This window comes from Brienomyrus brachyistius, chromosome 18 (assembly GCF_023856365.1).
Source record: "Brienomyrus brachyistius isolate T26 chromosome 18, BBRACH_0.4, whole genome shotgun sequence".
NCBI lineage: Eukaryota > Metazoa > Chordata > Actinopteri > Osteoglossiformes > Mormyridae > Brienomyrus > Brienomyrus brachyistius.
The window spans coordinates 21,852,545-21,866,340 of record NC_064550.1 but is presented as its reverse complement, the minus strand read 5'-3'; the positions used below and the strand labels follow the sequence as shown (position 1 = coordinate 21,866,340).

The 13,796-nt window shown below is 48.9% G+C and overlaps 1 protein-coding gene across 6 annotated transcripts in view; it reads right to left on the bottom strand.

Annotated features, from left to right (window-relative positions):
- The window catches only part of LOC125712794 (protein NDRG3-like), a 38,621-nt gene that overhangs the window by 14,694 nt on the left and 10,131 nt on the right, over positions 1 to 13,796 (bottom strand). For 3 of the 6 annotated variants that reach the window (XM_048983236.1, XM_048983240.1, XM_048983237.1), the window contains exons 2-5: positions 10,422 to 10,508; positions 8,909 to 8,941; positions 3,876 to 3,962; positions 1,371 to 1,476 (exon numbers count right to left, since the gene is read on the bottom strand). In XM_048983236.1, the coding sequence (XP_048839193.1) occupies positions 1,371 to 1,476; positions 3,876 to 3,962; positions 8,909 to 8,941; positions 10,422 to 10,478 (283 nt within the window). In that variant the 5' untranslated portion in view covers positions 10,479 to 10,508. Of the gene's footprint in view, positions 1 to 1,370; positions 1,477 to 3,875; positions 3,963 to 8,908; positions 8,942 to 10,421; positions 10,509 to 11,775; positions 12,800 to 13,796 lie in introns of those variants that run through there. The other 3 variants (XM_048983241.1, XM_048983242.1, XM_048983238.1) reach the window with 2 other exon arrangements.

Here is a 13,796-nt window from a genome sequence, read left to right as displayed (position 1 = left end):
GAATCGAGGTTGTATTGGTCTGGGAATCGAAATTTAAAATAGTGCCATCAACGTTAACGCATTAATGCTTGTGATTTACCTGAAACCTTAACGCGCTGTTTTGGGATACAACAGAAATCTCACCAAACCGTCTAAAAAAACGTTTTAAAAAATTCCCGCACAATCTTTGAACATATAGGCCCTAAAGGTAGAAATATATTTCAGAGCTTCGTAAAGAGAATAAAAAGAACAGTCACTGACTCGACTCATGAAGCTCCTACCCATTTGCAAATAGCGAAATTCATACGATAATCTGACAGTTGTTATTGGGTCAGGAAAATATATGAAAATGCTTGATATTACTCATATAAATAAGAACAATGTCTGGTTTCTGAGTATACTGACTGAGGAGGTTCAAGCCTTTATTTTGTGATGTGAAAGAGTTTTCGCTGAGGAAATACAATAAAAATACATCTCTTCAATTCATGGATAAATGTGAATTCAGATAAGCAGTAACTTTGTAAATTACATATTGACTTGTTTACTAATTTTGATTGCTACTATAAAAACTTGCTTTTAAATAAATGCAAACTGTTGGTAACTAGGCTGTTCCTTTAGTGTCTTTCACTACTTTTATGACTTTTTTTGCAAGTATAAGACTACAAAGCAATTGTTTCATTTAACTTATGCTTCTCGAAATATATATCATAAAATGGCTTATAACAGTATGGATTGTACTTGCTGAAAGTAAGATATTTTATGTAAAATATTAACTTTTGCACTAAAAACATTCATACGATTGACAGAAATGATGCAACTTATGTGTTTGCTGTTCCTTCAAAAACGTGAGAATTGAAGTTGCGATGCAAAATGAAAAAATAAAAATAGAGTGGAGTATGATGTACAGTTAGCGTAATTACGTTAGCGGCTTACACATTTGGAACCATGCAATGGTTTCGACTATCAAAACCAAGATGTTATACTAAATAAAACACATAATGTTCTACTCATGTATTTGTTTCATCTTCCAAAAAATACAAGCAAATAGCCTACTACCTTTTTAATGTTGCGATTTATCATGATTACTGACATCCTGTCATTGTGATGAAGTGGATTATTATTTTTAATCAACCGACACTGCTAATTCAAAAGTATACAATATGCTCAAAGCCTGTTTTTTCATACTCCATTCGACTCAACACATATTGTTTACACTGGTATATACACTGTCTCTCACTGGAAGCTGGAGTAAAAGTGTGTTAAAATTGCTATATATTCAACTTGTGGCTTTGCTGCCAATCATTGGTAATGTGATGGCAAAACAACTAAATGATACCAACTGCAGTCTTTGAAGACAGGAAGTTTCGGATGTGTGCATCAAAGCAACTTACGGTTGAGGCCAATGTCATGGTAGGTGAGGATGATCGGTCTGTTGCCCTTTGCGGTTCCTCTCATGGTCACATGGAGAACTCCGTAGGGAGTTTCGATGTCATGCTCCTGGAGCCAATCAGAAACGAGGCACATCAGACTTTGAACAGACAACGGTCAGTCTGCTCGCTGCTTACGGGATTCATGACCACTTGGTCCAAAATGCGTTGCCAGCAAGCTACGCAAACCAACACCTGGTTCAAGAAAGGATGAAAACCGCTTCTTCAGAACAAACAGGCATTAGATCAAAGTTTGTGGGCTGTTGTGCATCATTCATCCACCATACATATTCTGTACTGTTCACAGAACACAGTGTTTTGCAAATATTCACCAGTACACATTTGAGCTTATTGTCTAAAAGCTCAATACCATACATACGTACAGACACAAGCATCCTGGTTACATCAGTCTCATTCACTGCACCCCACTGCCGATGAAGGTTCTGCATGATTTCTGATTATAAAAGACCCATAGCAGCTACTTTTAACTGTAGATAACGGAGCTGAGATTTTAGCATGCAGCAGCAGGTAAATGACACTGACGTCACTGATATGAGTGTGATCACCCGATACACTGCAGTACCGTTGATCCACAGGAAGAGCAGATCTAGAATGAACTGGAAAACTCACACCGTGTTCTTTGTCACAGATAAGGTCCACTGACGTCTGGCCTTAATCTCATAATCAGAGAAGGGAAACATCCATTCACTACAGCCCTTGAGGTCTGTTCTGCCATTAATGTGTCCAGTAATTATCCGAGGTTTCTGGTCTGCATAACAGTGCAAACAGAATAGATCTGCACATAGAAGTTGTCATGCTGATTTTCACTTTTTTCTTCCTCAAAACAAGAGAAGATGTCACTCCAACAAGTAGCACGTCGCCAAAGATGAGGCAGATTACATCGGAACAGAGGTCCGGTGCAGCCCCCTTTTTGCAGCTCTGACTCTCCTGCCTCGATGCGCTCAGGCATCACGGAAATCACAGAACACTGCTGAACAGGGGGAACATAAGAATACAAAATATTTGGTAAACAACTCAGAACTTCCTGGGCTGGGCTCTGTGGGTTAGGGTGCTGTGCTTTTGTGCTGAAGGTCACCGGTTCAAACCGTCTGGTCTGCGGAGTGATTTCACTATTTGCTCCTCGAGCAAAGCCCTTAAACCCCCCAATGTTCCAGGGACTGACTGACCCTGTATTCTTAACTGTATGTCACCTTGAATAAAAGCCAGTAAAAATGAAATGCACAGATTACATGTCGGGGAGCAGCAAAGCCCTGAATGTTTTAATTGGTGCAGGCGAAAGACCAGACCATAACTCAGCTGCAAAAGAAGCTCGAAAACACACACAAGAACATGGCCGACACCACAGGTTAAGAATTCCACTGGTTCACACCTGTGACATGAGACGGCGTGGGGTATATATAACTCAGGGGGGCGCCTACATCTGGGACTCCCCAGCTGGGGAAGACCTCGCTCACCCAACCACCCCACGTCGGTTTCACAACAATAACCGACAGCTGGTTCGATCCGTTCCCCACCCTCCCCACACTCACATTTTATATTTAGACTCCGGGAACCACAAGATTTTAGCAAATGTCAAGACCCCCCCCCCCCGAATCTGGGTGGGGCTGTCGATCCTCAGTAAGGGACAAGTCGTCAAGGTAACAAAAGCAAAAAAATTATTTCTCCAAAGGTTCTCGAGTTTCACTATTAAAGAGCACAATAAGACTAAAAAGTCAAAGGTCACGCTAAAACAATGAAACCACAGTTGGGTATATTTAGGAATGATAAAACAAAATTCCGTTACGAATGAAAGTGCTACGCTGACTGTCCCAAAAGCACCAGCAAAGGGTGAGCTTGATTTAGATCAGTGTCTCTCAGCCCAGTCCTTGGGGATCCCACACAGTGCAGACTTTTTCTCTCTCCCTCTCAGACAAACTGGAGGGTGAAGGGGCAGCGGTGGAGCTGACCCACACGGAGCAGAACACCATCCCTAAACAAAGACACGCAGGACAACTTGGGCACGGTGGAATGACGCCGCGTGCGGATGACATTCCTCAGGGAGGCTGCCCTTCTTAACTCTGCCCTGCTTCAGCTCAGTTGGGGTCACCATGATGCTCCACTCAACAACCTTACATCTTTCCCAGGATCAGACTTAGCCCAGTTCAGTCTGGTCCACATCTTGGACATAGCACAAATTAAGACTATAATTCCCTATTTGGCCACCTCAGGCGCTCTCACTATCAGAGGGTTGTGGGTTCGAATCCCAGGGTCAGCACCATTAGGTTTTTGAGCATGACCCTGAACCCTTTATTAATCCAGGGATTGTCAGACCCTGTTTACTCAGTTATGCAAATGTGAATAATCATGGCTGGACCACGCTCGATCAAGCTAATCGCTGGGGCAGAAGGGGCACCTGGAGGTACCCTCACCCCCATCCCAGCAGGCTAGCGCACGCTCATGCACACTCACCACTACTTCCAGGCTGAAGATGCTCTGGCTATGGTCTATGACAGCTGCCATGTTTTCAGCGAGCTGGAAAAATTCAGAGTTCGGAGGCTGCAAAAAAAAAAGAAAAGAAGAAACGCTTCGCGTGTTTCCAGCCGTCTGTCCCTCCAAAGAAGGGAGAGTATAGACAGAGCGAGGGAGAATAGAGGAAAGAGAAAGAATGGGTCGAAAAGAAGGATCCTCCGTCGGGTGAGTATCCAGATCTGAGCGGGCGCTGCTTTAGACGCCTTGAAGTGGACAGGTGGGCGGGGCCAAAGGCAAAAAGGGCGGAGGACTGGTTCCCAGCTGACCCGGGCAGGCGTGCAAGTCTCCCCTGTCACTCTCCAATTAGATCAGCTGGCCATCGCCCTCCGCCGTCTCCTTAACAATCAAGCAGTCTGCGCAGGAGCGACAAAAGCTTGCTAACGACCTTGTGGCCACGAGTGAGCCATTTGCAGAATGAAGGCCAGACAAAGCCATACAGTTAACTGGCCGCTCCGTGCTGAAGGGCGACAGGCAGAATGTTAGAGAGTGGGAGCCCAGTCCGAAGCTCTGCCAAGACAGTGCAGTTTTACTCAAGCTAAACCCCAAGCAGACATGGTGCCGTGAGCAAATCGACCAGCAAGCGAAAAACAAACAAACAAACGCCAGGTCACCAAAAAGGACGATCTTGGACTGAATTTTAATTTTCAAAAATCATATAAAAAAATGTCATGAAAGAGAAGCAGGCTATTTTATTTCATCAGTCACATCTCATCACGTCACTGAAGCTGTTAGATAACAGCCGAGGCGGCAGGATTTGAGAAGCGCTTCAGCATCTTCGGCTTAAGTCACGTTTGTTTATTTCCTGAAATCAAAATAAAGCTAATGAGAAGAGCTGTGTCCCATTTAAGTTTCATCGATAAAACCTAGAGGAAAAGAACGAAATTAAGTAAATGCCACCTTTTTTCCTACAGAACATCACGCAGAGGAGCATATTCCTCGCTGTCTACTTCGTATTGCTAATTTGCACTCTGCATAGAGATCTGAACATCCCTCTTAACGCAGAGATTCCAGGGCGCAGTAGCATGTTACGTCCACCAGAGGCTCACACAGAGACACTGTTACCACTGCTGTCCACTCCCCCAAGGGGGGGGGGGGGGGGGGTTAGATTAACTGGTGCCTCTAAATTGCCCATAGTGTATGTGTGCATGTGTCCTGCGATGGACTGGCATCCATACCGCCGCCTTGTGCCCAAACCTGCATGGCACTGCCTCCCGGCACCAGCCAGGTAAGAAATCATTCAGCCCCTCAGTCTCGCAAGCCTCTCTTCCGCCGGTACAGCTTGATTCCTCACTAATGAGACTTATGTGCTGGTTCCTCTCCCCCAGAAAAAGAATCCATTCAAGAACCCATCCAACCCAAAAAAGAATCCATCGGTTTATGGTTCCAAAAGGAAGACTTGTGATGTGGATCTGATTCCCTAGGAACCGTGTTTCTCAGAATGGGCGGCCATCTTTTCTTTCATATGAACTTCATGCCAACCATGTTGACGGTGAACCACGCAGATGTAGGTCACCTGATCCACAGGCCTCCCATGAGCCCAGACAGCCAGACTGACATTTCAGCACCCGGGCAGCTCTGGGGCTCCTGCCCACCCCCCCCAACGGGCCCGTGTCGCACCTGGTCCCCCCATGACATTTCTGTGCGATGCGAAGGCTCCCACAGCTCCAGGCACGTGGAGTGCTTCCCAGCCGGTGTGTGTCACCCCTCCCACGGTTCAGGGGGAGCACAGGGCCCAAACGGGGGGGGGGGGGGGGGGACAGGTGTATCCTGTATGCACTGCAGTCGTGCCACAAACGGGCTGCTATGTGATGAGCCGGCTGCCGGGACCTAGAATCAGGGCACTGTGGTGCTGCTTCACGACGATATAGCATGTCTGCTGCCGACACAGAGGGCATGCTGGGAGAACAGGCCTGGGGTGTCTGTAAGGCTCAAGCAGGGCAGGGATGGGGGGAGGGGGCAGGGGCATATGGGTGGGGTGTGAGTGAAAAAGAGAGAGAAGGAAGGATAGAAAAATAGGAAGGGATAGGTAGAGAAGAGAGAGGAAGGCAAAGGAAAGAACAGAGAGAAGAGGGGAAGAGTAAGAGAGAAGAGTGACAGAGAGAGGAGGAAAGATAAAGACAGAAAAAGAAGAGTAAAAGGAAAGGATGAGAGAAGAGGGGATGTATAAAGAATAGAAGAGAGAAATGGTGGGAGGATAAAAACAGAGAAAGAAGAGAAAGAAGGGAGCATGAACGGATGGAGACAAGAGTGTGAGAGGAAGAAAAGAGATAAGAAAAAGAAAGAGAAAAGAGAGAAGGAGAGGGAAAGATGGAGGGGGGATAAAGGGGGAGTGAGAGAGAGGAGGAAGGATAGAAAGACAGAGAGAGCGACTTAGAAAAAGGAAAGAACAGAGAAGAGAGGGAGGGAGTGAGAGAGGGGACAGATATAGAGAAAGTGTAGAGGGAAAGAGATGATGACAATAAGACAAAGTAAAATGAAAGGACAAGGAGAGAGAATGAGGGAGAGGAGACAAAGAGGAGAGAAGTAGAGAAAGCGTGACAATAAGTGAGGGAGGACCAAGAGAGGACAGAGGGTGACATGAAAGAAAAGGGACAGAGCAAGGAGAGAAAGGGAGAGAGTGTAAGAAAGAGGCTGGGAGAGACAGAGCAGAACGATTGCAGGCTGATGTAAAGGACTGTTTTGGGCTCTGAGATGTTCCACTGATATGATGTCTGATTAATTGCCTTGCAGTTCTGGTCACACCCCCAGAGTCAACGTGACAGTCACCCTGAACAGGACGACGCATGATCTGTCTGTCGCCATGATGGCAGGTGGGGCTCAGTGGGGGCTGCGTCTCCCCATCTGCACGTTAACATGCATGTCACACATCACCCCGGTGACACCGGCTTGGTAAAACAAAACAGCTCGGCCTGGTGAAGCGAACGTACGGCACGGGACCTGCCCGGACGCAGCGCCACCATTTATATCACACCAGTTTCTGCCGGCTTCCGCACACCTGTCACTTCCTGCCCCTCGTACATTAATCTGGGGGAAGCGATGGCAGACTGCCAGGGCCTGGTTCCAGCCCCCAGGATGGGCCGCTGTGCTGGGGCCCGGCCCACAGCATAGATGCCCTCTGGTTAGGCTGCGCAGCGGAGCGGCTGTTGCAGCGCTGACCTCTGTAAAGGTCGCACAAGACCCACGAGGGGGGAGGTGCCTTTTGCTTCCTGTTTACATTCTCTCAGAGCTTTGGGAGGAAAAAAAACCTTATAATTAAAAAGATGCCGAAAAAAAGACTGAATCGCTTCGGGTTTGTGGGGTTATGGAAGATACATGGATGGATGGATCGATGGATGGATGGATGAATGAATGGATGGATGGATGTCCTATGTACATAGAGGACAATGCATAAAAATAACCAAAGTATAAAGAAATGGAAAATACCGTGCTATATTTTTGAACAGCTTTTCTTGTGTATCTTACGTGGACAAATAAGATGCATGTTATATAGGAGCTGTGGTTATCTTACTTCAGTATGTGATCAGTACTGAGCGGTAAATGGGGCTGTGATGCCCCCTCTTGGGGAGGAATGCGAACGTGCGGCTGGAGACGATCTGCAAAGCATGACCAACTTACAGGTGTGACAACACAGAGGCTTCCCAGAGCTGCTCATTCAGCCACAAAAATTACTGCGGTAAAAAAAAAAAGAGGGTAAAAATAGCCATCAAAGCCAGCTCGGAAAAGGAGCTGGGTTGCCTTGGCAACAGCAAGGGCTTGGGGGGGCAAATGAGGCGGAGGGAAGCCAGCCGCCCCCCCTACACCACCCCTAGGGACTGACTGTTGGCAGGTCCCTGTGTGGCCAACGGCAGAGAGAGTCGCATCTAGTCAGACCCGCCGATTGTGTCGTGACCCGGAGTGAGTGTCGCGTGGGAGACGGCTGAGTGAGCAGCCGTCTGAGTTGGGGGGGGGGGCACCCTTCACTCCTGCTGGGGCGGGGGGGGGGGGCGGGGGGCAACATGCTGCCAGGGGATGCAGCACCACAGCCGACGACATCCATAGCGTCTGTGAGTTGAGTCTCCTAGACTGTTGCTCGGGGAGGGTGAGGGGGTAGCGGATTTGGGATGTACAGACTGCACCCCCACCTCCCAGCCCGTCTGTGAAGACTGCGCATCTGACTGTTCTTTCCTCTGTTAATATGAAACCCCCAACCCAGGGAACACTGGTGACATTTTCAGCCTTTGCAGCCCCCCCCCTCCACGACATCATGGCGCCGCATGACCCTGAAAGGAAGAGCCCCGCCCCCCCCCACCTCCCACGAGACCCCGAGCCCCAGGAACTGAATTTAGCAGCTCCACGTTTTCACCTAAATGCTATTTCAGGGGTGCGCTAATGGATCGAGGAGCTGGGCCAGTGAGGTCGGTCGATTCTCCTCCACGACGAAAAGACCAGCCGTAGACACACTGCAAACACCTACCCCTCCCCCAAGGGATCCCACTCCACAGCAAACCCAGTGTCTCTCACTGAAAAGGGCTGGCATACTGTACGCATGTACATAGACACTGAACAACGGTGTACATCCCATAGGGGATTCGTGGCTGTATGTCAAAACATGCACAGGCATAAAACCATTATGGGGGAAGAGATAGATTTGAATCTATCATTATATTCTGGCAGTTACGTCATTTACACGTACATACGATTGCGTATTTTATGCTATGTATGGCAGACAAACAGCACTACAGCCACAGAGCGATCGCTTAGATGTTGCCAACAGCCACTGCATCTTCTAAAGCTTATTGAAAGGATTAAAAGCGAGGTGTTCACCCAATCACGCCAACGAAACACACGTGCACAAAGCAGGCCAGCCCTCAAGAAGGCGCCCACGAGTTACGGCGACCCCAGGATTGTTTCGAGGACTCCGTTCTGGCCCGACTGTGTCTCCCGTCGCCGTAAGACGTGTTCGAGATGCTGACGTCCAGCATGGCACAGCTCACCTGACAGTCGACATCCTGGAAGTTCCGGACATTCTGAAAAGAGGAAAAGCAAAACAAAACAAAAAAAGTTAAACTGATGCTTTTTCTCCCTCGGCATCATTCTCGAGCTTCCGGAAGCACTGGCTCAGTTTTACCATTGGTCCCATTTTTTAAATCATTCTGCTTCAAAAGCAAAGTCCCTGCTTGAGGAGTTTCTGTTGAACGTTCCAGACTGATGTTCAGCCCGGCAAAAAGACGGAAAGCTGCAGTGTGACAAGCAAGCGAAACATTCTAGGAGACTCGTGGAGATCATGTTCTCAGGTTCGGGATGCATCGGGGGATCCATTACCTTCTTGCCTGTCAGCAGTCCTCCTCCTCCTCCATCTTCTTCTCGTCCCCTCACCTGCAGTTTTAGCTCGCTGCTTTACTCAAAGGTTTCACCAGGAGGTGCCATAGTTCAGCAGCTACAGCTACAGCAGGCTAACTCCTAAAGCTGGATGTCCGTGTGTCTCTCTGATAGCCCTGCTTCCAGAGAATGATTCAAGCACTGTCCTCTGTACTATTCCATTTCACTGCTGCCTCCAACTGATTGTTTACCCATACCTTACGCCGCATGGGGTAAACAATAATGCTTCCAGCAAACTGCTTTTCGCTACCCTGTTTGGGGTGGGGGGTGTCATCCTCCATCCTCCATCTGGGAAGCAGTGGGGCCTGGATATCTAATCTCACCCAAGGAAACACAATCCAATTAGCATTAGCCGAGGACTCTCGTCACGGAAACTCAGCTGGGTGAGCATCGGATCTGATCGGAGGCATGCAGCTCGCAGTGGGGAGACCAGGATGGTGTTTGCTCGAGTTCTCAGCTTCCAGTTAGGCAAGGGGGTTTGTGAAGGCCACTGTAAATGAGCAAAACCACGGCGACAGGCCGCTTTTTGGGGTTAAAGGTGGGATTAAGGCCCTTGGACTGTAGGCATTGAATCTTTAATCAGTCCGCAGCTCTGGGATTAGCTGCCTACCCCCCCCCTCCCCTAAATGCAGGGTTTTAGATTCCACCACCAGCCCCCCTATCTTTTGGGGAGAGATCCGCGCACCCACCAACTGCCAACACGGCAACCACGTGTTACAATCTGCCCAACCCCAGGATGCCTCCCCTCAGGTTACCGTTGACGACCGGCAGAGTTTAATCTTTCAGAGCTTCCACAGCCAGAAGTTTCCACAGATCAAGGTTGGGGCAGAAGAATGGCGGACACCCACAGCACGAATTTCCTCCATAACTGGCCACTGACAGATACGACGGGGGGGGGGGTGGCAGAAACCCGCGCGGATCCGGCAGAACCTCCAACCCTACCGATCATCCTCCCAGTATCTTCTGCCGAGAGGCGGTTGCCATGGTTACCCGCCTGTCCGAAACCTTGATACCCGGACAGGAACAGGGGCAGCTGAGGAAGCCTCGGACCAGCTCCCATCACCCCTGTCCCCCGAAGCCCCCCCAATGCCCCGCCCCCTTCACCCCATCCTTTGCGGCCCCGCTCACCTTGTCCGTCAGCAGGGGCTTGATCTCTGTCAGCTGCACATCCTGAAGCTCATCCATCGCTGGTTTATCCTGCCCGTCAAGTCAGAGCTGAGAATGGGGGGGAAAGGGGCACAAGCCGAGAGATTAGCCCCCACTTGCCCATGATGCGTGGCGAGTGCACCTCCCGAGCAGGGACCCGGAGCTCCGTCGGCCTAGACGAGCAGTGAGTCGGCGGGCCGGCAGAGCGGAAAGCAATTATGCCAACGCGATAAACACTGATGGTGAAATACGGTGCCACAGAGATGCCCAGATCGAACTGGACCGCGGTCACTATGCATGTAGTAGTGACTATAGTGATTAACACTTCAATGGCCATCTCTGGGGCCCAAAAGTGACATCACTGGTCAAAATGAACACTGTACATGAAAAGCATAGTGGAATCTGCAAAAAAACACGAGTGGAGTGAAGAAAAAGTTACTTGACACTGTATAAAAGTCATCATCTCTCCATTATACATCACAGCATTCAGTTATATAATCTCAGCCGAGAATCCTCCCCGGTTACTCTGGAAGCCGATTGTGCTGACTCACACTGGAGCGGGTGACACAACCAGAGATCACGCCTGACCCAGCTGCCGCTCTTGGTCGTCACGGCAATAATATTTACGCTGAGAGTGTTGACAGTCCAGATCAACTTTGCACGCCAGCAGAAATCCCACATATACATACAGGGGCGGGGCCTCAGGGACAGCGGCCCCAGCTGAAAGCTGATTGGCTCATGGAATGCCCCTTCCTGGCTCAAAAAAATATCATTGGCTAATCATAAGGTTGACCCCTCTTACACCTCCCCCCACCTTAAAAAAAATCCTAGAACGGAGCCACAGAAGAAGAAGGGATGCAAACCGGAAATAAGTCGAGATGATTCATGTAGACGTGCATCGTGGGTGCCTGACTTTTTCCTGAGTTTGCGAGGATATGTCCGATAAATGAATAAAATGTAATATAATAAGCTAAACGATATAGTTTTTTTCGGTTTTAATTTGTAGTTCAGGAAAAGGTAGCATGGATAAACTCCCTGAGTTCATGTTCATTTCCTGCCTGTGCTGGACAATAGATGATGGAAGATGGAGAGATGGACAGATTTTATGAAGATGGAAGAAAAAAGATTCCATCCACCCAATCGAACAACAGCTCCCCTGGGGGGGGGGGGGGGGGGGGGGGAGGGGGGTGCAGGGCTGGAACCCAGAACTCAGGCAAAATATAAAATTACCACCCTGACTGTACCACTTTGCAATTGACTAAGTAGTAAGAAGATGAAGCCCTATCAATGGGCTTTTTATCATAATAGGGCAGCTCCAGACAAAGGTTCCTGTTACCTATTCATTGTTGTGCTCAACAAAAAATAATCCAAATGATCCTCTTTGTTGGTCTCTGTCCTTCCGTTGCAATGAAAATGAGACATGTGGGTTCAAGGTCCTTCCGAGACATCTGTCCCGTCGATATCCGAGCGGGAACAGGTCAAGACCTTAACACATCAGCGTTGGTCCTGCTGCTTAGAATATCGACATTTCACTGCCCAGCAAAAGGGGAAAAAACGCTCTGGAGAAACACAGGGGTCAGTTCAGGGAAGAGCGACTTTTTAAAACAAATCATTTCAGGATGTCAGTCTAGGACAAACCGCCTTTTCATCCAGGCTTGCTGGTCTGTAATGGTGCCGCTGTGGACAAAAGCAGCTCCAGCAGAAGGACGACTGGAACGGAGCGGAACCTGAAGAGCCGTCAGTGCATGTGGGTGTGTCTGTGTCTGTGCGTGTCTGTGCGTGTGTGTCTGTGTGTGTGTCTGTGCGTGTGTGTGTCTGTGTGTCTGTGTGTGTGTCTGAGCGTGTGTGTGTGTGTCTGTGCGTGTGTGTGTCTGTGCGTGTGTGTGTGTGTGTGTGTCTGTGCGTGTGTGTGTCTGTGCGTGTGTGTCTGTGTGCGTGTTTGCGTGTGTGTGTGTCTGTGCGTGTGTGTGTGTCTGTGCGTGTGTGTGTGTCTGTGCGTGTCTGTGCGTGTGTGTCTGTGCGTGTGTGTGTGTCTGTGCGTGTCTGTGCGTGTGTGTGGTGAGTGTGTGTGTGTGGTGAGTGTGTGTGCGTGTCTGTGTGTGTGTGTGGTGAGTGTGTGTGCGTGTCTGTGTGCGTGTTTGCCTGTGTGTGGTGAATGTGTGTGCGTGTCTGTGCATGTGTTTGCGTGTGTTTGCGTGCGTGTGTGCGTATGTGTGCATGTGCGTGTGTGAGCATGTGTGTGCGTGAGTATGTGTGTGCGTGAGTATGTGCGTGCGCGTTTTGTGCATATGTGTGTGTGTGTGTGTGTACATGTGTTTTGTATTCATATCACCCAGCCCTAACCTTACCCCCCACCCAGCCCTAACCTTACCCCCCACCCAGCCCTAACCTTAACCATGAGCAACCAAACAAAACACAGAATATGTTTCGCTTGCAGTCACAGATTTCTATAAAACTCAGTATCCTCCAAAAATGGTCCAAAATAACAGGTTCTCACCACAATGTAATGTTTGTAAAACCTGCACACAGAGCGAGAAACACAATTTGCTCACTCTGTTCAAAATCTGCGATGGAGCCCGTGAGAATTGGGCAGCTGGGGGGCACAGAGGCCACATCTTGTCTGCCAGGCAGGTGGCTGACGTTACCCTCCTGGGACGTGAACAAAGCTGCCGTTCCCCCCCCCCCAACCATGAGCTCCTGATTGTAGCACCTCTGCTGTGAGCTGCTGGCTGGGAGAGATGAGGACAGACAAGATGGGGCAGCAGAAAAGGAGGGAGGGATTGGAGGGACCCCCTGCTCACTCAGTCATGGGAGGGAGGGTGTAACCTCGGAATACAAAATATTCAACACAAGGGAGAGACACCTCCCTTAAATACTGCATATCCAGGGGAAAGCTGCGTTTGTACTGAAAGCAAACATACAGAAATCAAATCATCAAGCAATAAAATCAAATGACTCTGTCCCTGGAAAAATACTGGGCTGGAAGAATCCGAAAGACTGTGCACCGTTCCGCTGTACACACTCACCTGTCGCGGCGAATTCGCACGCGCACACGGACACATACAGCGTCTGTTTTCACGCCGGCCAGAGGCGTAAATTTGCTGACCTGTTGATAAGCTGTTCTCTCACTCCTCTACCCCCCTCCCCCACGCCAGCCCCCCCATTGGCTGCTCCCATGCACCTCCATCATCACTTCCTCCAACATACAACTGCAGCAACACCAACCACTTTCGACTAAATAAGACCGTTTTATTTCCTAATGCTTGCAGCTTAAGCTAATCACCTTTGTCACGGTCGATACCAAAAAAAAAAAACAAGAAATGGGACAAAAACCGAAATGAACGAGCAACAATAAAC